The following is a 26,560-nucleotide window of genomic DNA, read 5'->3' on the forward strand; positions in this document are numbered from 1 at the left end:
GATTAGATGCGTTAGAGAGAGATTTTCACGACCTTCTGGAATGCTTTCCTGCTCGTTATTTCTTTGCTTGCGAATCTGAATGTTTCTTTCGGTTTTCTTTCTCGCCAGGGTTATTGTAATTTGTTTTGTTTTTTAGGTGTAGATGGACTCTGTCTACTTAATTTTTAATATATATAATTTTGACTTGACTTAAAAAAAAAAAAAAAAGTTCTTTGTGGTTGGACCTATTTTAAATTTTTTGGTTTTGTCGATTATGACAGTGATTCTATTTTAAATGCAAGTTATATTTTATTTTGTTCCTCATAATTTTATGCAATACGTACAATTATTCTTCCCCCTCTTACATTCTTAATTCAAAAACAAAAGCGGAACGTGATTGTTAATAAGTTGATTTTGATTTAAATTTAAAGTATGACTAAATTGTTTATTGAATAATACCACCATCAGTGTAAAGAAAATTTTATACTTCTATCTATTTTAATTTAATTAAAAAAACCGGATGACAAAGTGGCTTCGGGTTTTCCATCGCATTAAAGTTGCATCTCATTCTTTTTTTTATTCTTGAATAAATCACGTACTATAATTTTGTTTAACAAGACTATACCATTTAATATGTTGATTAAATGTAGATTTATGGCAATTATAAAAATTCGGTTTCATTGCTGGAAATCATTATATCAATTATTGAATGTAAAGTAATTGGTTCATTATAAAAAATTGTTTAATTATAAATCTTGGATTTGGGCATTTTTTTTTTTATAAGAAATAGATGAGCCTAAACTTTAGACTCAGTTACAATACAAGTGCTATCCATGCAATATCTAAGGCTCTCCGTGGGAAAGCTAAGAATGTGCAACCTAAGCCACGCATCAAGAGCTTGTTTCACCAGATGATCTGCAGCAACATTTGCTTCACGAGAAATTTGACACATTCTAATCTCCCATGCTCGTCGGATCATGCTTTGAATTTCGGATTTGGGCATGTTTTATATAAGGGTTCATTTTAACTTGTTGGTAACCCTTTTTTATTTGTTAATAATTGTGTTTATATCATCATGTCCACAAGTCTCATTCATATTTAAATTATGGAGATATTTTAAGGCCCTATTTGGTACATAAGTCTCAATTTTGAGGGATTGGAGTTGAGATTGAGATTGAAATTAGGATTGAAAGTGGGATTGAGAGTGAGAATAAGGTTTCAAAATTATGTTTAATATTCAAGAATATTGGTAAGGAATACTTTCTCTCATTTTATTTTTCAATTAAACATAAATTATGAAAAGACAATGATACCCCTTAAAATAATAAAAACAAAAAAGAAACTTTAATGCGATTCTCCCCATTCAACCATTTTTCTTCTTCTTGCCAGAAGAACTTATGCAATAGCAAAGGGGAGAGATCTCCAACTTCCATTTCCAATTGTCAAGCTACTTGAAGGGGATTCTAGTTTCTAGTTTCCTGAAGCTAAAACAATCAAAACCAGAAGAGACAATACCGATAGAGCAAAGAAGATGAAGAAAAATAAAACCCAGAAGTGAAGGAGATGGACGGAGCGATAGTACCTAACGGTGCGACGATGAAAATAGATGGAGCGACAGGAGAGATCAATTGAGGAAGTCTCTTGTGGCAAAGAGATGGTGCTCTAAGATATGTGATGATGATGAGGTATCCAAGGAAAATATCACAGGGGCATTCTTGTTTGAAAATTATTATAACCATGAATAGTTTTCTTATGAAATTTTCCAAACCCAGGTTTGATTTTTCAATATCAGGGGGCAGATTTGAGTAATCCCATCTAAGTGGATTTAAGCTAACCCAAGTGAGGCTCAATACCTTATACCGAACATATTAAATTGGGCCTTTCCTAATACTAGTCCTAAACCCAACCCCTTAGTGTTGCTTACCAAACATAGCCTAAGTTCCTATCATCATTATGTATCAACACCACTTGAATTGGATTTATCATCTCAACGTATCCAATTATATTTAATTGAGATCTTGAATTTTTAACAATTAGTCAGATTTAATCATTATTTTTTCTTTATTAAGTTTAACTTTAAATCATTGTAATTTTAAATCCTACCAAATTATGAAGTTTGGAAATAGCTTTTAGGACAAATAGCCTACAGTACTGACTCCCTCCCGCATAAAAAGAGGAGATTAAGCAAGCTTACCTTAGTGATTTAGAGCCCTAAATTCGTGCCTTAGGGTTAGAAACTTCAAAACCCTAGTAGAGCCTTTGAAAAATTGCTTAAGAGCACCCAAAATCTTTATTAAGTTTGTTACGACGATAGACTTGACATTCAAATTTCTGTGTTACCATGGCTGATGCACCATACACCATGGCGTATGACACAGAAACGAGACACCTCATTAAAACCCTAAATTTGGGCCCAATCTAGCCCAAAACCTATATTTGGACATTATTTAATCTTTATACATGTTTCTAGGCCCATTTTAGTTTATGATTAAGTGCCTAATCATCTATTTAACCCCAATTAGCCTCATATACAAGTTAATTCGTCAATTAAACCTCAACAACATATTAAATTCTAATGCCAATTTAACAAGAGCTATCACATACCCTTCAAAATAGTTCTACTTCTAACTATAATATAGCAATGGGTCTACCCTAGGTCATCTCCCTAATGAATGTCCTAATTCAATTGTGAGGTTACCAAATGAAAAATTTACCTAAGTATTTGAAGTTTGAATTATACTAAGCTATCAAAAACACTAGTAAAGCTAAGCTAAATGAGTATGTGAGTTATGTAAGGTCACTCTTACTAATCCACCATTAACTTCAAAATCAAGGTAATCATAGGTTTAACCCAAGAGGATTATATAGTTTGTAAAATCATATAAACAGGATCTCAAGTTTTTCAAACCTCAAACCTTTAAAACATTATATTATAACTTTCATAAACTAAAATCAAATTAAAATTTGCTTACAAAAGTATAAGATGCTAATTTGCATCAAAGCATTTGTATTCATGTTGAAAAATAGCATTTTGATGAAAAATACAGAGGCACACCACAGCATGTCATTCGTGCGTAGTGGCACGCTCTACTTTGTGCCATGCACCGTTACGCATTACATAGATTTGATAGTACTTGACAACAATAAGGGTGAACTTCTAATGCACCCCATTTCTCTATTTTGATATCCGATTGAGATGATCTAGGTGTCTATAAAAAACTCTTTTTGAGCATTAGCTAATAGCACTAGTTTCACTATCATTTCATTTCTCAATAAAAATTTATATACCAATTTGTAAAATCACTCTTTACAACCTTTAAAGACAAATAGGGTGTCCAAAATCACTACTATGTGCTAAAAGCTCACAATTATCATTTAATTACACTCAATTGACTAAATGACACTTGTTCAATATACCATAGCTGTACAATAACACTTATATTACAATTTCAACTCTCAACCCCTAATCATAAAAACATAAGGGGTAGCCAAATATTCGATAGCAGTGTTAGCTTTTGTAGACACTTAGATCATCTCAATCGAACGTCGGATGAAGATAATAGCTCAGGGTATATGACACCCTAAAGATTTGAGAGTGGGGGAAACCATGATTCGAGAGTGAGTCATGTGATCTTTAGCTAGGCTACACCTTACAAATGGTAAGCTTAGGTAGTCCAGTCACATGGACGGAGCCTTATTCAGTATTATAGTCTATGGTTTCAGTCAAAGGATATAAGGAGGGTATAAGGTTAGTTCATCATTGCCTATATAAACTTATAATGCATCACATGTTTTGAATTATGGCAAGTTGTGTAATATATCAAGTCATGATCACATGTCTGAGTGTCTTGTGATTATGTACTCGGTATGTGTAAGATAAAAACGTGCTAACTAGATTAGTAAGATATGATATGTGTTCAAACATATTTTAAGTACTTGGTTTCATATGCATATGTTTGATTTACAATTGATGTATAACTGCATAGGGTAGGTTTTATCTTAATTACTGTGTGGCTAGATTCACCCTTTTTCTTTAACATTTTCAAGCTCTAGTTGTGGTGTTCAGAGAGACAAAGCTACTGAGGCTTAGAAATCTATGTATTCCTCTAGTATGCCTCTTGTATCTATTTATTTTTGTATAATAGAATATTTTGCCAATTTTAGGTTGCATACTATCATACTTATTATTTTTTTTACAAAAGTCTAAATTGTATTTTGGGCCCTGAGTAATTGTGTATGGAGAGATATATATGTTGATAGGGCCAAAATACTAGTATAAGTGTAGAAATGGTGCTTTAAACATGTCATGTTTGATTTATGAGTAAATGCAATGAATTTACCTCCCCCTTTTATTTTTGGTTAAAAAGGGGTTAAGGAGTAATTTTGTGTTATACAAATATTTAAATGTATGTGACGTGTTGTATTGATAGTATTAAGTTTAATAGATATGGTTTGGGTGTTAGGAATAGCTTTTGGCACTTGTTGTGGGGTTTGGACAACCTTTTTTTATAAACATTGTAAAAAGTGGTGAAATTGTGTTTAGGTGTCTAACTTTTTAGTGTGACTTGTTTTGAAAATGAAAGCTATGCCATTAGTTAGTTCATGAAAAGAACTTTTCATAGACACCTAGATCATGTCATTTGGACATCGGATGGAGAATCGAGACTCATCTGAAGTTTCCTGATTCTACTACCAAATAATAGCAAAATCTACTATCATTTACGTGCAACACGTCGCGACACGTCGTATAGAGAGCAATACGCTGTAGCGCAGCGTGCACAAGCTGCAACACATTGCCTTGTCACACAACAAACATGTTGTTTTTCAATTGATTTTGATTTCTTTCACTCCTCTAAGATATTCCACACTTTCGTATTTATTTTTACTCTAATTTAAGAGATTATGATTGATTTAAACTTGTAACATCCTAAGTTTTCTCATTAGTAATTATCAATATTTTCAAGGGTAATCTGGTCAATTTAGATAGATTATTACTTAGCGAGGTTTTTAGAGACTAATATAATTTTTAGATCCTTAGACAGACTTAAAAGAGGGTTAGATCGAGGTTCAAGCAGGTCATGACATGAAAAGGAGTTTAAAATTGTGTGGAGTTTTTTGTGCCATGCGCCGTGGTGGGTGTGTCAATGCACTGCGCGCACATGCAAAATTTACACTTATCAGATGCAAAAAACAAAAGAGAAAAAGAGAGATAATGAGAGAGCGATGGAAAAGAGCTTATTGTTTGCTAAGGTACAATCCCTAAGCTACTTTGAGGGCATTTGAAGCTTGAATCACCATTGGGTAAGTTGTACATTCCCTCTTCTCCCTCTTTTATGCAAAAATCTGAACATTTGGGATAATGGGGGATTTGATTTTGGTTCCCTTGAGTTTAGACTGAACCTATTAGTTTATTTAAGATCTTGAGGAGTTAAATCAAGCTTTTAACCCTAATTTTATGAGTTTTACGGTGATTGAGAATTTTTGGTAAGGGTTTGGATGAACCCTAAGTATAATTTAAGGATTTTGAGACAATGTGGGACATTGATTTGCAAATTGGGTGTGTTGGGACGTTTAATAGGATGGTTAGAGTATGTGGAAATAGTTGGTATTATTAGAAAAAGAATTTGAGTATTTTAAGTACTTAGAACCTAGTGAATTCGGAGTTATTCGGAGTGATAATTGACGATTATCACTTATTGTACAGATTGAGGGTTACTTGCATCATATCATGCATATAAAATGTGTGGAGCTAATGTTGAGCCACAATAACCCTTTTTGTGTGACAAAAGGGTTGAGGTAACCATATAGTTTATTATGTTTATTAACTATTATAACTAAGTAATTATAAATGATAAAATTATGGTTTTGAAGAGTTTTGTGCATAATGTGATATTGTAAATGATTTTAGCATGAAAAATTGATTTGTAAAAGGTTATCAATTTTATTTGATATATATATATATATATATACACACGATGTATATAAGATTGTGATGTGGGAATGTGATGAAAAGTGATGAAATTTGTGAAAGAGCATGATCATAGGGGGTGAGAGTTCACTCGAGATATGTGGGAATGTGTGTGGAGATATGTGAGTGAAAAATCCATATGGTCGGGCTGACACCATGAGACATCTGGTACAACATTATATGAGATTGTTAACATAGGACATCCGGGCAGTCTAGCAACTCCCTAGTACCCGTAAGGGTGCGGTTAGGAGTCAACGACGCCTCTATCACAAGTGTGTGAAGAGGGAAAAATCATAGTCCGTAGGCAGGTTAGATTACCTTTGGCCGGGTATTTCTATCACTGAAAGTATGCTTAGGTCAGAAGTAGTTAATCTAAGAGAGCCTATGGTTTTATGTCGGAGAGCATTGAAGGTTTGGTGGTTACGATCATGCTAGTGTGAAACTATGTGTTTTGTTATAAAAAGATATACTTATCTCATAATTATGGTATACTTGTTATTACTATAGTTTTGATACTTTTTCATGATTATTTATGGTAATAAACATTTGATGAGCTATATTGGTTATTGAAATATTTATCTCACCCCATAGTTATATGTTACAGGCGAAGGCTCTAATGAGAGTAAGGGGAAGGAAGGGGCATTTGAAGAGTGAAGAGCATCATTGTATAGCACTTTCCTTTCTCCTTTTTGGTTTTGTAACGAATATTATCACTACATATTGTCAGCTTAGGAACATGACATTATTTGGATATTACTTGTGTGAATCTTGTGATAAGTGTGTATATTTTGGTCCAAGATTGATGTTATAGATTAAGCATATGCTTGGCTAAGTTATATTTACAAGTGATATATATATATATGTATATATATATTTCAAGTGTCTTGAGTGTCAAAATGACCAATTGATTGATGTGTTGAATTTTATCCATCCCATTGTGTTATTGTCAATTGAGGGTTTGGTGGTCATTTTGAGTGTGATTACTCAATTAGGTGTTATGACATTTGAGGTGGTCAAGGTGTCTCTGGGGCTAATGGCATTTGGTATTGTGAGTTGGACACCATAAAGTGTGTTTTGTTGTAAAAAAACAAACCATTTTAGGCTCGAGTGTTCATCTTTTAAACAAATGGTTATTTGAGTACGAAACTAGTGCCATTAGCTAAAGGACTCAAAGAGTTTCGTATGGACACTTGAACTGTTCAAATCGAATGTCGGATAGCAAAACAGCGTGCTCTAAAAGTTCATGGAGAAGCCATGACAACAGGTGCATGCCGCAGTGCGTGATTATTACACTACAGTGCAAGAGGCCCTTAAGAGATTTGTCCCTTTGTGCCATCCGCCACGGCGGACAGACCAGATAAGAGCAAAGTGACTTGTTTTAGTTTGTTTTGAAATGAATTAATTTTCATGATTCCGTATTTGCTCTTAACTAATTTTTAATCATGGTTTGAACTCAAATAATATTTTAAAAGGGTTTTTCTTGGGATCCCAATGTTTTTAAACCAATTATTTTCAAACCCTTAAGTTGTAGTAGCTTTGCTAAGGGGTTTTATTAAATCCTAGTTATCACAACGATATGTGAGTAATGTCAAGACTGACAGTACAAAACTTATTTTAACTAAGAAAACTTAGGATTTCTTGATTTTGGATTAAATCTTAGTGATCACCTTTATGGGTTAATTATTTAATTACCATAAATTTTATTGATTAATTTTGTTTAGTAGAGAGAGATATTATACCTTCAATGGTAGAAATACCCAACCAAAGGTATTCTATCATACTTCCAGACTATAGTTTTCCTCTTCACACACACTTATGATAAGGTGTCGTTGACTCCTAATTGCATTCTTTTGAACACTAGGGAGTTATTAGATTGATTAAATGTCACATGATAGCAGTCCTAATATAATACTGTACCGGATGTCCTATGATGCCAGGTCGACCATATAGATTTATTTACTCATATCTCCACACACACACATATTATAAAATATTTATCACAAAATTCCACATCTATGAAATCATCATTTGAGTATCTACTCCTATACAGTTATAATAGTTAATAAACATAATAAAATATATGGTTACCTCAATCCTTTTGTTCTCAAGAAAGGATACCCGTGATATACTTGCTCACATAAACTCCTTCTTGTTATTCCACCATATTACCAATAATGATCTACACAAAATTAGTAACTTAAGTCAATTACCACCTTAACTAAAACTGCCAATTACAATAGTTAATTACCTAATTAAACGCTATCACGTCTCCTACTTAAGTCCATCTCCACTTACAATACCCAATCTGGTAATTGACAAACTGACCTATATAACCTCACTTTTCTTGGCCAAACTCATACCTCCTCGTCTCTTAATCACTCCCCATTAGACTTGAAACCCTGCTCTGATATCAAACTAGCTTAGGAGCCAAGGGAGATAGAGAGAACACTCTCACTTTGATAATAAAAAATTGTATTTTTCTTTCGTGATTCTGAATAAAATAGAATGAGGGCTATTTATACTAGTCTCAAGTAAGCAAGAAATTAATGCTAGTAGAGAAGTTATGGAATAACTTTTTCTAAATGGAGGTGGTTACATAATTTAAAAAATATTTAAAAGCACTTATTGGGAGCTTATGGAAGTTAAAACACTTATTATAATTTATGGATAGGAAAGTTATAGAGATAGTAAAGGCTATAGAGATAGAGCATCTAATTCCATCTTACAATCACCACTCATTACAAGCATTAGCATACTTATCCTTAATTTTCACCTATTTTCTCTTTCTAAATTAGGTTAATTTGAGCTTAGAGCCTCAAAGCTTTATCATTCAAGTTCAAACCAGTCACAAAGTCCTAATATAATTCTGAAGAGCCTTTACATTATTATAGGGTAAGAAATCAACCCCTAAAAATTTTTAGATTTAGTTTTCTCATAGTTTAAACTAAGAGAAATTAGTGTAGAGTTAGAAGTTAAGGTGGTATGAGACTTATCTGATAAGTAACAAGTCAAAAATATCTCCTTAGCTTCTAGAATTAGTTGCCCTAGCAGAAGTCCCTCTCTTCTCACTCTCTCATGCTTCTTTTCTCTGTTTTCCCCTTGCTTTCCATAAGCTCCCATGTCCTTATCTATCAGGACTTTGTGCCATGCGCCACAACACACTTAGTACTGGCAGCAATGTGTGGCAAAGAGAGGAAATTTCTCATCGCACTCACACGCTTTACTTCGCAATGACGTCCTTCCACTCTAATCTATTCATGTAACATCTCAAAGGGTCAAAAAAAAGCATTCCATTATTCAAAACTCTAATTTCATATTAAATTACTAATTCACCCCTATATCAGTAATAACTCCAAAATCAAGAATTTAGGAGGTTACATTGTAGACTAGGATGTCATTAAAAAAATACTAACATAAAGCGTCTCAAGAATGGCTTGAAAACTTCATTCATAAGTTATTGGAAGGTTGCTGGGGTGTTAGTTAAACCGAACGGCATGGCTTACCATTCTTAATGGCCTTGATGGGTTTGAAAAGTTGTCTTGCATCTATCCTCTTCCTTGACAATAATTTGATAGTAACCAGAGCGCAAGTCCAGCTTAGAAAAATAGTGAGCCCCATTTAATTCATCAAGCAGCTCATTCACTGTGGTAACCAGAGGGCAGCACAAGTATTGAGAGACAAAGGGATCACCATACACACATTCTCTGTGTTCACCATAGTTTCCACTTTTCCCAGCTGTGGCTTTGTCCCCACAAACGAAAGCCTGTTTGTGTTAAAGTAGTACCCAGGTCTGGTGTTACTCATTTTGCCATTTGTTTTTCTGGGGAACACCCTATACGCACCATCCCTGAGGCTTGTGATTTGGGTTCTGGAGAAAGTTACAAAGAGAAGAGTTCTGTTACATGCAAAGTAATTACGAGGATATAGGTATGACCACATGCTCTCTGGTATCCATTGCTTGCACTTTGTTGCGACGGTATTGGGGTTATGTGGTGTTCTGCTTGGAGTGGAAGTCGGAGAACATGGAGGGCCTAAGTGGCTATCAGAACTTAATTTCCTCGCTGTTCCAGGTTTCACATGCCAGACGTGCTGGTGATGTTGTGAGTACTTCAATATTACTCTCGCTGCTTACTCTGGTCAAGAAATTAATTAAGGTGCCACCAGCATTAGTTCAGGTAAGCATGTTGCTAGCTTCAATTGTTTGCTTCTTGTTTTGGACAGCAGGACATCTTTAAAAATACAGAGAGTAATGTTGAAGTACTCACATCATGACAACGAAGAGCACCAATAAGGCCGGAGAATGATACAAATCGAGAGAAAAGGAGTCTAAATGGGTGTCTTCTGTTCTCTCAACTAACTAACTCGGTGATGTTCATTGTTCTGATTTGCACCACGCAGAGCAAAAGCTTAAAATCCAAGGGTTGCAGGTAAAATTAATACCAGCTGATGCCAAAACAGAGGCATAAGTTTGTTCCATGCTCTGATTTAATTTACTAGCCCTTCCAACAATCGCTAATATGAGTGCTTCATTTACGCTTCTTAATGCGAGGAATGCTTTACCAAGATTATGAATACTACCACAAAGACCACTCATTTAAAATTATTAGTGTAAATTATTGACAACTAGATGATTAACTTTTTTTGCCCCTTTAAAAAAGCAGTTGAAAGGAGAAGATACCGGGAACTCCAACGTCAGGAAGTGGTCGCCCACTACAGAAATAAAGACAGAAGCCACGAGATGGGAGTTAGGAACATGATATACGTAATAATATCCGACCACGTGTTCATTAATTTTGTATTTGCGTTACTCATGTGAGAATATTTTCAAAATTGAAAAGGCCGGCCGTGAATTATTTGGGAGGACTCTTGGAGATTCATGAATTAGATCCACATACGATCTATTTCTAAAGGATTGTTACTCCTACTGTCTCAAATTATAAAATATTTTTAAATAAAATTTTACATACCAATAAATTTTATTAAATATACTTAACAATCTTATATTTTTAAAATAAAAATGTAAACTTTTCAAAATACCCATCAATTAATACATTTAAAAGAAAAGAAGCAAAAATTAATTATAAAGAAATAAAGAGTAATATTGAAATTGATATATTTAATAAAATATTAATTTACTCAAAGTGTTTTATATTTTAATACAGAAAAACTCCTTTAAAAGTATTTTATAATTTGAAATAGAGAAAGTATTATATTTTTTGGGGTGAAATCTAGGGTTACTGATTGGCTCCTAGCCCACGTCCTTATTATTTTGCCACTTCCTCTTTAACATGCCGAAGTATTATAATTAATTAAGAAGGAAATAAGCATATATAGAGCGTGATCATTCCCCATAATGGAATTATTATTGATAAAACAAATCTATAATGTGCGGGCGCACTGACTAAATATTTCTCAAGTTTATCTTCAGTGAAGTAACCAATTAGAATTAAGGAACCAAAATGATGGTTAGAAACGACACATCAAGTGAGGTGTAAACATGAATTATAACGGATATGCAATCTTTGCAATTCTTAGAAGAAGGAAGATGGTGGATGGATAGGGAAATAAAAGCAGAGAAAAAGGAGGAAGGAGAGGTGAAATGTAGCAAAAGAAATGAGGCAAGTGTGGGGAATGTGCCAACTCGTATCACTGTGAAGAAACCAACAAATTTTTGAGTGACTGAGCACTTTATCCCCAATTTGTCATATCCATTTATTGAAATTTAATATCTGTGTGTGTGTAAAATTATCATATCTCAATAAAAGAGGAAGACTAATAGGCATGAAGACCAACAAAAATAACCAGAACAAAAAAGACAAAAAAAAAAAATACTCCCTCTCATCCAAAATATAAGGCACTCTAGTAACAAAATTAATAGTATTAACTTATTATTCTCAACAAATATTCTTATATTTAATTTAGAGAGAGATTTTATAAAAAATAAATTAAAGATAATTAAGATAAATTGATTTTAATTGAAGGATGATCTTGAAAAGTAATGAGTTATTACTTATTTATACAAACCATTTTTAACAACTTTCCTTAATTCTTGTAAAAATAGTTAAAAGTAACTTATGTTTTAGACTGCATGAAGAAATATATGATAGACTTAGACTATAGTAAGAAGATTGATTGGGAGGGTTTAGTTATAGGGAGGACCAACATAACATTAACACACAAAAGATGCTCCCTCTCATTCTTATCATAAGTAACTTATAACTACTTTCGATAATAAACATCTTTGTTCTTAGTCAGGAATCAAGAAAAATTATTTACTCTCTCCTGTCCCTAATATAATTAAGACAACGTTTGAAAATTTTTTATCCTTAATATAAAGCAAACTTAAAATAATTAATTTTTTTTCCAGCGTTATCCCTTATTTCTATTATGGTTTGAATTCTTAGAGAGGAATTTATCATGGTTATTAATTATAAAGATGGATAAAAAATTTTAAAAAAAGTTACACACTTTTTTTAAAACAACTTTAGGATATAATTACCATTTGTTAGTAAGTACAAAGTTAATTAACTTTGCCTTACATTAAATATCAATGGGTTACATCATTAAAAGAGTCTAAAAATTGCTTTGATTTCCATTTTCAACCATAACAAATACCATAAATTTTAAAAACAAACACAATCTATCTCCTCATTGAATATTGAGGAGAAAGGGCAACTATTTTTTTTTTCAAAAAAATATCCCCCGTCCTTATATATAAGAGGTTTTTAATTGAATCACAAAAACCAATAAAAATTATTTATTTGCTTAAAAACACAACAACATTTTAATTTTACTCTTAATTATTGTAAATAAAAAATATGAATTTATTTTTTTAAATTAAATTAATAAGAATATTTATCTTTTTTCTTTCCAATGTAATAAGGATATAATGGTCCATTTATAAAAAATATGCCAACAACCTCTTATATTTATGAAAGAAAAAATTTTAAAAAACCTCTTATATCTATGTGGATGGAGGGAGTAATTAATACTCCATAAAGTCACAAGTTTTTACAAAATGACTTATATTTAAAATAACAGTTTTTTTAAGAATGTGACTTATTTTGGACTACAATATAGGATATTAGTAATTAATTAATTCATGGCTCTGAAAAAATATTACTTGAAATTTTAATTTCTTAAAAAAAATTTTACAAATTTTTCAATTATGCCCTAAATAAATACTTATATATGTGTTTTGATAATGATAATTAAAATTCTAATACATCATATTTTTAAAAAGAATAATAAATAAATTAGGGATATATTTAAAAAAATACTTATAAAAATTATCCAAAAGCAAAATAGTAGTGAGAGATCTTACAGTCACACAAATGAAGAGAGGATGTGATTGATGAGACCCACTTTAGTGATCGTCACCTTGGAAGTGATATATAGGTTTTTGGATTTAAAACTTTTAATTTATAATTTTTTAAGAAGTCATTTTTTTAAAAGTATCTATTAGAAAATTATCCTAATTTTTAAAAAAATTATAAAAAATTTTAGCATTAAATCTAGATCGTTCGGAGTAAATTTGGACAATCAATTTATAAACAATATACAAAATTTTAATATTAAATTTATACCATTCAAATTAAATATGAACTATATGTAAATTGGTAATGAATAGATTTATCAAAAATTTTATAAATTTTTATTTTGGTAAAGGATTAAAAGGTATTTTTGTCTCTTAACTATTCACTCAGGAGCATATGATATATTAAACTTTCATGTGGTGCAATTTCTCCCTTCACCTTTTAAAAATGATGTGTTGAGTACCTTGTTATTAACTTTTTAAAAAAATTAATCATTCGATCCTTATAGTTTTTAATTATAACTCATTCCTTGAACTTTAACTCATTATAATTTAGTCCATAAAGTTTTGACTCAATTGTAACTCAATCCCTAGACTTCAATTTTTACAATTTAATTTTTATAGTTTCAACTATTTAAATATTGATCCTTGTATCTTAAAAAATAAAATTATAAATATTAAAATGATGTTAAAACTTATTTCTAATATTTCATATTACTAAACTCTTTTAATCCTTATAAATATTAAAATTTTAAATATTTTTAATCTTTATAATTTAATTTTTTAAAATATAGTGATTAATATTTAAGTAGTTGAAATTATAAGGACTAAATTGCAAGAGGTAAAGTTTAAAGACTGAGTTACAATTAAGTTAAAACTATAAAAATTAAATTACAATGAGTCAAAATTTAAAAATTAAGTTAAAAATATAAGAATCAAATGATTAAATTTTCCTAACTTTTTTTTAACGGTAGGGTGCTTAATGTATCATTTTTAATAATTAAAGAAGGAAATTGCATTGTATAAAAATTTAGGATATTAGGTGCTTTTAAACAAATATTTAAGGGGTATCATTTAACCCTTTGGTAACTACAAAATAAAACAAAGATAATTTCCAATTGGCAATTTATAAAAGTTAATTTTTAACAAAATATATATACATAAGTTAAAATGTTTAAATCTAAACGGTGGATATTAAATTTCAAGGGGGTAAATGTCATGAGATGTGAGAGCATGGAGTTGGTTCCTGCGATGCGATCTGACGCCAGAGAAGGGAATGTGGAGGATGATACATAGGAAATTCACATTTGACGGTAGTAATAATAAGTTGCATAATTTATGTGAAATTTCCCCCACACTTGTGATTGACACAGCACACTGGGGAGAATGAGGCGGAAAACAAGTGCTCACAGAAATAAAGTAAAATGGGAATGACACCGTGTGAAATGCGCGGTTGTTCATGTTTTCTGGAGACTCAAGCTCTGTCTCTGCCTTTCTGTCCTTCACTAATATAAATTAATTGCACAGCGCGCACCACACTTGTTTTTAAAATGTTTCCAATATCTTTGACGTGGGGTCTGATTCCCCATTTCTAATATTTTATGCGCCTGCTCCCGTTTCACTATCAAATCTCCTGCTAATTAGTTATAGTTTTAATTTGTACGACAATTTTCACGCACTGTATGTGTGTTCTTTTTATGAATACTGTTGAACAGTGTGAACGCTCTAATTTTCTTCTCATTCCCCCGTCCTTTTCAATTCTTGATAGAACCAAGTAAAAAAGATCAAGCCCGTATAATTGTAAGTCTTTTTCCGCAGGATCTCTTCAAAATTCGTTTGGAATCATTGTGGAGCAGCTTTTTCATCTGCTAGGCCCCACGCGCTCGAATATTTTCTTCTCTTTTCTTTCAGATCGACTCCTTAAACCGTTCGGAATTGGTTTCTTGCTCAGGACCATCCAGATTTTAATTTAGGTGGTTCATATTTAAATTTTTTTATTATATATTTTATTTTAAAATAAAAATTATAAAATAATTTTTTATTTTTAATATGATTTAAATTTAATTTAAAAAATTTAATTTAATATTATAATTAATATAGATTGATTGTCCAGATATACTTTATATAGTTCAGATTATATTGATTGTTTCAATGCACTCTGCACATTTCAAATTCAGTTCAGATTAATATAGACCATACAGAGTACATTTGGATAGTGAATATATGTTAATTATAAAAATTTTAATATTAAATTCAACCCTTTAAATTAAATCTAGATCAAATTAAAAATAAAAATTATTAAAATTATTTTATAATTTTTAATTTTAATAAATATAAATAAAAATATAAAATAATATTTTAAATCTGAACCATCTAAATTCAAATTTGAATGGTTCAAATCTCATCATGTATGATGAGCAAGTAAACCAAACCTAAACTGTTCAACCGTTTGCAGTTATATCATGTAAGTGAATGAATACAATAATGACACGTATTTTCTTATTAAAAAATATAAAATATTTTTAATTCAATCTCACTTTCAACAAAATAGTTATTTATTTTAAATTAATCCTATTTTTTTATATTTACCCTGCAAACACTCTAAAATAAATATAAAATAATTTATTTATTAGGATATTTTTTAATGATTATACTTTAAAAAATTAAAAATATTTTATATTTTTTTAACACCTAACTTTTTAAAAAATATTTTATATATTTTTAAATTGCGGGTAATCCAAAATCTTTAGTCAATGCGGTTAAAGCGAAATGCACGTAGGCGAATTAACTTGAACCGACGTTGCACCATGCATCATTGATCATCCTTTCAAAACCTCGATATTTAACAGGATGCCTACCTCGATATTGCCATTACCTCACACACCCCCAGTGCCCACCCCACATTCACACTTCGTCCCTTCCCTTCCCTTCCACTTAACTCCTCCTTCCACTCCTCCTTCCAAGCATGACGCGCCTTCCTTCTTCTTCTCCTCTCAAAAACTTGCATCATCCCTCCTCTCATCTACCCTTCCTCGTCAGCCCCATTTTTCTCCAACTCTTGTACTTCATAATCGTCTCTCTCTTTGGTTTCCTTGCTCTCAAGTTCTCAAAGCCCACGATCCCTGTTCCCCCCAGCGACTTTGATCTCTTCTTCACCTCCGTTTCGGCATCAACTGTCTCCAGCATGAGCGTGGTTGAAATGGAGGCTTTCTCCAATTCCCAGCTCATTCTCATAACCTTCCTCATGTTACTTGGCGGTGAGGTTTTCACCTCCATGCTCGCCCTTCTATTTTCTTCCTCCAATGTCTTTCGGAAACACAGCCTTAAAGACACCCTAAACCCTCTTCCACTCAAACACAACCCTCCAATTCCAAGTACCCATCAAATCGAGATCGGTTTAGTTTCTGTGCACAAACAGAATGAGATGTTTGCTGTAGATAGCGGCGATACAAATGTGGCTCAAAATGATGGCATGGGCAGACTGAGGCAAAACTCCGTTAAGTTTCTTGGGCTTGTGGTCTTGGGTTACCTTACGGTACTTCACTTGCTTGGTTCCGGTTTGGTCTGGTCCTACATGAGCATCGTCCCAAGTGCACGACAGGTACTGAGAAACAAAAGGATCAACATGCGCACATTTTCTGTCTTCACCGTGGTTTCCACTTTTGCCAGTTGTGGATTTGTGCCCATAAACGAAAACATGTTCGTGTTCAAGCAGAACCCCGGTCTGCTGTTACTTCTTTTGCCATATGTTTTTCTCGGGAGCACCCTCTACCCTCCATTCTTGAGGCTTGTGATGTGGGTTCTGGAGAGGGTTACCAAAAGAGAAGAGTTCTCTTATATTCAGAAGAATTATGAGGAGATGGGCTATGATCACATGCTCTCTGGTGTTCATTGCTTGTGCCTTGTAGCTACTGTTTTGGGGTTGAATCTGACACAGTTGGTTCTGTTCTGCTGCATGGAGTGGAGGTCGGAGAACATGGAGGGTCAAAACAGCTATCAGAAATTAATTTCATCGCTGTTCCAAATTTCGAATGCCAGACATGCCGGTGAATCTGTTTTCGATCTTTCTACTCTCTCTTCCGCCACTCTGGTGCTCTTCGTTGTCATGATGTAAGACATTTCATTACTCTCCCAGCTCACTTCCGTGAAGAAATAGTGTATATAAAATCTGTTTTTCTTTCTTCTGAAACAGTAACTCCACATACAATACAAGTTTTTACCCATAGTTCATTGAAGGTCTAGTTAAACTCATACTTGATTAGTCTTTTTCTAGAATTTTGGAAGTGTAAATATTGTTTTCATGTTATATCGGTTTTCACAATGGACCTTTCTGTTGTTCCACGAGGCTTTGTGTGCAGGCTGTGTATGTACATGAAAGAAGATAATCCATTTGGAGAAACAATGTCAGAATTTGACTTATATATATATATATATTCTCTTTTTCAAATAAACTGCAGGTACCTGCCACCATACACGACATTTTTGCCCATAAGGGAACCCGAAAATGACAGGAAACAGAAAATAAGCCTAAAGGAGTGTCTCGTGTCCTCTCAACTATCTTACTTGGTTATGTTTATTATACTGATTTGCATCACGGAGAGAAGAAGCTTGAGAGAAGATCCCCTCAACTTTAATGTGTTCAACATCACCCTTGAAGTAATCAGGCAAGTGAGGTTAAATTTGATCAGCTTAATTATGTATACATAGATGAAACATGGGGTGTTAAATTGACAAAAGTTTAACAATAAAATGCAGCGCATATGGAAACGTGGGGTTCTCAATGGGATATAGCTGCCAAAGGCAATTGATTGCAGATGGGAAGTGCAGAGAAAAGTGGGTTGGGTTTGCTGGAAGATGGAGTAACAAAGGAAAGTTGATCCTGATAGTCGTCATGATCTTCGGAAGGGTCAAGAAATTCAACATAAATGGTGGCAAAGCATGGCTTCTCTCCTAGTTACTGAGACACGTACAATTGAGAGAGACGATCCCAAGCTTTGCCACCTCTCATATTGCAAGTGTACGTACTAGTCTACTTGATACATTGTACCCATAAAACACCCTCATCCATGCGGAGCACTGCTTATTTATGTGACTGTCGTACATATAGCAAACGGCAATGTATCACCTCTAAGGATCTGTTCGGTCAGACGGGAAGGGAGGAGAGGGGAGTGGAGGGGAGGGAAGGAATTTTGATGAAGGGAAGGGATGATACTTTATTTGATTCTGGAGGGGAGGGGAGGAGGGAAATAAATATATAAAGAAAACTTTACCCTCATCTTAATAAAATTATTTTTTTCCTAATAAAATATAGTTATGAATATTTTTATTATATAATTACAAGTATTTGATTATCCATAGTTCATATATATATATATATATTGCCAATAACATATACAATAATAACTTATTTCAAAGTTCAGAAAACAAAGGTATGAGGATGCAGTTAGTTTATTAACATATAAAAGAACAGCAAAAATAAAATGAAAAGGCGGGGGGAAATCCGATCTCCCTTAGTTCAAGTCTTCGATTCTCAGATGGTTCAACAACGGTAACCTCATTTGTACCAGAATAGGAAAAAGCCTTGGCAACTTCGAACGATGGCCTAAACAGAAAAATCTAATCTCCATATGGACAATGACCTGAAAGGAGGGAGCAATAATGGCGGCATAAGATTTGGGGAGGGATGCAACTTGAATAAAGGAGCACATGGCAACAAGGAAGGATAGGCATTTTTAAATTATCATAATATATATAGTATGGATATATTAGTCCTAATAAAATAAAATTATACCTCTCCCCTCCTCACCTCCCATTTTGGAGGGGAATAGGGTTTGGAGGGGAGGGGAGGTAAAATCTTAAAAAGACTTCCCTCCTTTCTTCTCTATTTTTACAACCTAAACAAATCTCTTCCCTGCCTTTTCCTCCCATTAAACTAAACGCATTTTAAGTAATGACATTTTGTAGGATTTATGATTTTGATCCGCACTCTCCAGTTTCATATCTATTGTAAGGATTTAAATGCTTTGAAGCTGGGGTTGGTGATTTTTTATAAATTTTTTTAAGAGAATATTTTATATTTTACAAAAATTAATAAAATAATTGAAAAACACTAGAAAAATGAAAACTTCACTTTTTTTGGGATAAAAAAGATCAAATATATGTATATTAGCAATTCGGAAAAAAAGATAAAAAAAATTACAAAGAAAGAGTTAATAAGAATACATTATATAGTAGAGGAATAAGTAAAATACAGATTAGAAGTCTGATTAGCACCACATATGAAAACTTTACCTAACCAATCCCAATTTTGGAGGATCTAAATCCCATATATAATATAACCAAATTTCAAAGGGGCTTGTATTTCAAGTACAAATAAAAAAGCACCCTCTATCTCTATCATCTCCATTAATTAAAGATATTTTTTTTTATTAAATTAAGGTGTAAATTTAGCGCTCAACTATTTTTCAAGGATCACTGGATAGCCTAAACTATGAAGTAGTGTAAAATAAACTATTAACTATAAAAATTGAAGCAGCTGGCACTTTCCATCAATTTCTAACAAGCGGGCATTTATTAAAATTGTAGAGCTCACATTAATTTAATTTCTCTCTCTCTCTCTCTCACATTTTCAGAATGCATCTCTCTCTCTCTTTGACCCAAGAACTCTTGCATGATCGACGTTCTTCATCTTTATGGCATGAAAAAGTTAGAACAAGCTTCCATTGGGTATGTAATCGGAGGTTAGAAACTTCTTGTCCTTATCAAAATAGTAAGCTCTCAGATTAACAATGGCTGGGTGTCTCAACCTTCCTAGAATTTTCATGTGTTGCTCGAACTCTTTCTTCCCTCCAATCTAAGCGTCTTTGAGCCTCTTGAAGGCGACAACTCTGCTGTCTTTTTTCTTCTCTCTCTCATGCATTCAAGACCATCTCCATAACTTCCTCTTTTGCACTTTACCTCCGCCCACATTGAGCCTCTGATCCTTATTGGTCGGCCATCAAAGCTGATATCACTCTCTTGTCAGACGGTGCCCACCACCTCCACCACCTCATATGGCATTTACCAAGCTAAGGAATTTCAATTCCTACCTCAATCTCCAACAAAAGTCTTGAAGACAAAAGCATTGTGAATGTAATCTCCTTCTCTCTTGCTCCTTAAGCTTCTCTTTTACTTCCAGTAATTCAATGGGTGGTAATGTCAATGTTCACCAAAAATGACATCATCATACCACAAGTGAGAACTCATTGTCATCTTCCTCTAGTAGTGGCAATCACCAGTCTTCATTAGGTGAGGATGTTAGCCATGTTGTAGAGAGATGGATATGGCGAAAGTGGAGAGAGAGTATGAGAGTGATGAAAGTGTGGATGAAGCAAAGTGAGAGAGAGAATGTTTGGATCCCATATTTTTAAAAAAAAATGAATATTGGTGAGAAATTGATGGTAGGCAAGGGATGCACTGAAATTTGATAGTTGATGATTTATTTTGCACAATTTCATAGTTTAAGCTACCCAGTAATCATCGAGAAATAATTAAGGGCTAAATTTACACCTTGATCCTTTTACCCTTTTCATTTGATATGAGTACTTGAACAGTTGAACTTGTTGGCATTAAATAAGTAAAATATCATCTGATGAGTAAACATTGTGGCATAAATGAGAGACATTTTAGGAGGAAAAAAATAAAAATTAAGGATCATTTTTTATCCTTAAACTATACATAAAAGTTCATAAATAACTTTGAATTTAACTTGGGTTCAATTTTATTTCTGAACCTCAGAATTTTGCTTTTTCTGATTTAGCATTAATTATTTGTTAATGGAGCCCACATGAATTTTTTAAATATTTTTTAATAATAAAATATAATAGTGGGTCTCATATTTGATTTTTTTAATATTTTTATTATAAAATATTTAAATGTGAGCCCACCCATTCTCTTGCACCATCCCCATTCTCTATCTTCTTCTCTCTTCACCTAAACTCTACATTTGGTTTTGGCACTCATCAGGTGATGAGTCCTATCGTTGCTCGTTACTTGATGAGCAATCTAAACTATTTAAATTTTTAATTTAAAAGGTCCAGATTTATTATTTTTATTTTTATATTTTAATATATTTTTATTAAATTATAAAATATAAAATTTTAATAAATTTTATTTATTATAAATTTAGACAATACAAATTTAATTTAGATAGTTCAATTTAATATTAGTTTTTTTTTAAAAAAATTTTATAGATTGATTATTCAGATGCACTCTGGATCTAGTATGTCTAGAGTACATTTGGATAGTCAATTTATAATTTTTTTTAAAAAGTAATATTAAATTAGACCATCTAAATTAAATCTGTATTATTTATATTGATAATAAGGTAGATTTATTAAAATTTTATAATTTTTTATAATAAATATAAAATAAAATTAAAAAATAAAATTTATAAAATCTGGATAGGTCCAGAGATGAGCACGGCGGTGCTCATCAAGTGATGCGAAACGGTAAAACTCGTAAAACTCCGGAGCTCATGTCTCCCACTCCCAATCTCTTCTTCCTGGACTTCCATCCTCCATTGCATGAGAAACGGTAATAGATAATAATCATGGTGACTCTCTTCTGCTCCCCCATGTGGCGAATGCCCTCGTCAACACACTCAACTACGTACAGGGAAGGAAGGGTCCATGGTGGGTTCAACGGTGGGGGAGATCCTGTCAACGAAGGAGCCAGTGGGAGCGGTCGAATTTGTGGGCGCCGCAGAGGGCGATGACGTCCGTGCTGTCGAAATTTTGGGCACTGAAAGCGCTGAGATAGTCATCATGTCCACCACTATTCTTCTGAATTCTTATGCCACACTTCATGGTGCCAAAGATGGAGGTGATGACGTGTCGCAGCACAAAGATCTTCGACCTCTTCTCCCTCGACGTATGGGATCCTTCCAAGACTTCACTCTCTCTCCTTCATACCTTCACCGCTTGTTCCACTTTCTCTGCATGTTCTTCCGAGTCTCTGCATGTTCCACCTTCTCCTCCATTCCTTCTCCCTCTCCCCTCTCTCTCCTCCTTAGACAGTCGGAGTTTCTTTCGACTCAATCCATTTTTCTCATTGTCGTTGGGTCTGTATGGTGCCAATGAATGTCCATGTCGACGTAATGAAACTGTTTTGTTTGTAAATGCAGCAAGTCATTTTGCTCTCAGAATTTGCGCTCACCTCTATCTCTTTCCACCGGTAAAACAAGGAAAAATAAGAAAACCACTATTCTAAACCACCGTGTGGTGCTGTTGTTTCTTCTCTCTCTCTCTCTCTCTAGACACACACGCTGTCTTGCTTCTTTGAATGCAGTTAGAGTTATGGCTATGAACCTAAAATCAAATATGAAGTTATACACACACACATGCAAACCCAAAATTGTTACAGATTTTTTTTTTTTCCAAAAACACTAGTAACATATTTAATATTATTTAACCATTTAATGCTTAATCAGTAGTTTAGTGCCTCTGGACATCAATTAATTCTCGTTCAAAATAATTAATATAACCATGTGGCCTTTATTTCCATCTACTTCGCGAGAGTCACACACGTAATCGCTAAACTTTTGTAAGTGGCATCCATTGGTGTTTTAATTTCATTGAGGAAAAGGTTCTCTTCAGTTTCAGACAGGGCCTTGTCATCAATCCGGTTTGAGCCATTAACCTCAGGATGAAATAATTGCATAACTTGATTAATTGCAAGGGAAGATATCGTCGCAATAGTAAAAGATGTAATCATGCAATAGAAAAAACACTGGTCATGACCGCCATTAACCTCAGGAAGAGGGAGATGTAACCTCAGGGGTACGCTAGCAAGTAAGCTGACATGGTGTATCTTCCTTGCCCAATGTATAAATGCTGAAGGATCAAGCTACCTAGCTCCATATTGTTCCAAGGCAGTACTCAAGACCGACTAATTTGATGCAGGGTGACGATCATGCCAGGCACTATCTCCATCGTCAAGCGCCTTCATCCCTGGAACGCTGTCGATCATCCCTTGTTCTGGTCCATGCACGACTGTGTGTTGTGGTTCATCAAACCAAATCCATGGCCGGAGTTTGCTACGAGCAGGGAGAGGGGGAGAGAATTGAGCGAGGGGGAGAGACAAGTGATGTGGGAGGGAGAGATGGGTCAAAAAAATATAAAATATGCTAGCGAGTGGAACCCATTAACAATGGAAGAGGAGATTTAACCTGGGGATTCGGATTTTAAAGTTCAACAATAAAATTGATTGACAGTTAACTTTAAACTTTATGATTTCAAGCAGGAATAAAAATAATTCTTAACTTAAAAATTAATTTACAAATATAATTTTGGGGATATAATGACGGCTTTAATTTTAACAACTTTTCTTGCCAAGTGAGTTAATTGCTTTTTGCTTATATGCGAGACGCCTTGTATAAGCGTGGTGCCTTGATTTTTTAAGAAAAAGCCCACCGAACTTTAACCTTTTCTTATTTCATTATCCAATGTCCTGAAAAAAATAGAATATTACCACATCTCACTTGAGCTAATCCAAATCTTTATCGTGGGGGACTTTTATTATCAATTGCAACTCCGATGGTGTACCTCAAAAATATTTTTGCTAGCATATTTCTTTAAGGGTTAAAGTGTATTTTTTTTGTATTTTTTTAGAAACGATAGGCATTTATATTGATAAGCGAGGTTTTTCAAACTATTTTTTATAGGAGTAAAAATCCTCCCTCTTTAATGATCCATTAACTCTGTCATTTTCTATTAACATAGCATGTCATTTGGTGTAAATTTATTTTTAAACTCTTTCTATAAAAGTATTAGATACTCTAAATTTTGTTAAAAGAAATTTAATAAATATTATTAAATTTTTTAATATTTATTAAGAAAATGATAGTTTAAAAAATTAGTATTGATTAAATTTCTTAAATTTTTTATTTTTTTAGTCAACTAATGATCAAATTATTGGATATTTAGAATTGAAGTGTCACTTATTCTTAATTGATATTTTTATATAATGAAGCATGTTTTAAATTTTAAAATTAAAAAAATAAATTACAAATTCAATAATACAATATTAATTTTATCAATTTATTTGGAATTTCATTCTCTCTTTTTCAATATAAAGTTATAAAATATCAAATTTGGGTGGTACAAAACTCTGGAGAAAGACCATTTATACGAACAAAAAATTACAGAAAATAACTTAAAATATTTAGAGGACTTAATCATTTTTAATTATCTCATAAGGTCATTTTCTATAATTTATTTGAAAATATTATTGTTATTATTATTATTATTATTTACAAATCTTCACACATAATTTATAAGTCATCTATACATTTATGAAAAACTAGTTTGAGCTATTAATATTTAAAACATAATTTATAAATTTTTAATAAATATTTAAAATTAATTATTAAAATGTTAAATATTTTTATAATACTAATTAAATTTTATTCTAACAAAACTTTAGAGTGCCCAATGCTTTTATAAAAAGAGTTAAGGACAAATTAATATCAAAGGATATGCCACGTAAAAAAAAAGGCACACTTAATGGATCAATAATGGAAGTTTTGGCTCCTCTAAAAAATGATTTAAGAAAAAAAAATGCCCACTTATTAATATAGAGTGCCTAACACCCTTCGAAGAAAAGTATATAAAAAAATGCACTTTAACCCTTTATTTACGTGACTACATGACCCATGATTCGAACTTAAGATTCCTAAATAAGTTGAGTCAACCTTATTAAATGGTTAAACTAAGTGCCCTTGATATAGCTAAGTTCACCCTACGTGGCCTTAATATTACCCATGTCTTTAAATTTCATATCCTTTGGAACTTTGGATGTCAATCAGCTCCAAACTGAGTTTAAAATCTTGTGATATTTAATTATTTTTTCAATTTCACCATTATTAAATATCTTATATATATAAGTATCTTGATAATGATAATTATAATTCCAATGCATCACTTTTTAAAAAAAAAGTATAATAAATGAAATAGAGATATAGTTGAAAAAACAATTATAAAAATTACCTGATATCCTATATTTTAAATCAAGTATGATTTCTATGATGCAGAAGAGTAGTTTTTAAACATAAACATAAAAAAGTTTGTGCAAGAGTGGAGTTGAAGAAGCGACGTGCATAATGGAGAGGTGATTTTTTATTTTAAAATGGGAGGTTAGAAGACAGTTGGATCATGGGGAGAGAATGAATGAGCTCCGCTAGAGGAAGCACAAGGTACATATATTCCACCACAGCATGTCGCTGAAAATGATAAAACAGTGACGAGGCGGTAGAAAACAAAAAACCAGCAGCCTCCATGGTGGTTCAAGTAGTCAGCGTGTGGGCAAAACCAAGCTCGAGAAGGCATAAGAATGGCAAGAATGAGCATGCATGGTGTTGTGTTATGTCTGGCTAACCTGGCCCTCATCCATTTAGGAGCCCAAACTACTGGAGGAGTTGCACTCTCCGAGGTTGGTTAATTTCTGAGCGCTTCTTTCGTGTCTATCCATCTGCATCTGCTGATACCTTGTGCTTCTCAGCTTCTGTTCAAGTGCTCGCCTTGATTATGAATTCCTCAATATGCTCCAGTTTTTTTTTTTTTTTATCGTCAATCTTTATGCTACCCATGAGAAACATGTTAATTAATGTATTAATTATTTAGGATCCATTTATTTAATTATTTTTCATAAAATATAGGAAAAATAACAATAAAATCCCTATAAAATAGATAAATGACAATGTGGTTCCTCAAAGTATTATAATTCACTGAAGTTCCTAAAGACTTTTCTGTCATTAATGAATTTATATATATTACTAAATTGTCCTTATTGAAAACAAATAATTCACGAGTTTTATTTAAATATTTACAACTTTCTTTCTTATATTTATAACAATATAATATCAGATAAAAAATTTAACATGTGAAGTTATGATTTGCTCTTATATTGTTGTAAATATAAAAAAAGTTATAAATATTTAAACAAAACTCGTGAATTATTTATTTTTAACAAAGTCAATTTAATAATTTATATAAATTTATTAATGACAGAAAAGTTTTTAAGAAATTCAAGGGAATTATGACATTTTGAGAGATCAAATTATCATTTATATATTTGAGAGGAATTTTATTGTCATTTTTTTAATAAAAAGGTGATTTATTTCATAAATATTTTATAAAAAGCAATAATTATTTCGTGTTTGCTTACCCATATAAAAATAATTGATTATTTAATGATTTTCATATTTTATGATATTTTTATATACTTCTCTTATAAAAAAAAAGGTGATTCATAATTTGGTG

General features: G+C 32.5%; 1 protein-coding gene across 1 annotated transcript; it reads left to right on the plus strand.

Annotated features, from left to right (window-relative positions):
* Positions 1-16,212: 16,212 nt before the first annotated feature.
* LOC129292349 (sodium transporter HKT1-like) lies at positions 16,213-18,462 on the plus strand. The gene is made up of 3 exons (XM_054929921.1): positions 16,213-17,372; positions 17,720-17,926; positions 18,018-18,462. Exons 1-3 carry the CDS (start codon positions 16,228-16,230, stop codon positions 18,214-18,216), a joined length of 1,551 nt encoding a protein of 516 aa, XP_054785896.1. The 5' UTR covers positions 16,213-16,227; the 3' UTR covers positions 18,217-18,462.
* Positions 18,463-26,560: the final 8,098 nt, after the last annotated feature.

This window comes from Prosopis cineraria, unplaced genomic scaffold, assembly GCF_029017545.1.
Source record: "Prosopis cineraria cultivar Desert tree isolate PC_DT_omini unplaced genomic scaffold, ASM2901754v1 PC1, whole genome shotgun sequence".
In the NCBI taxonomy this organism is placed as follows: Eukaryota; Viridiplantae; Streptophyta; class Magnoliopsida; order Fabales; family Fabaceae; genus Prosopis; species Prosopis cineraria.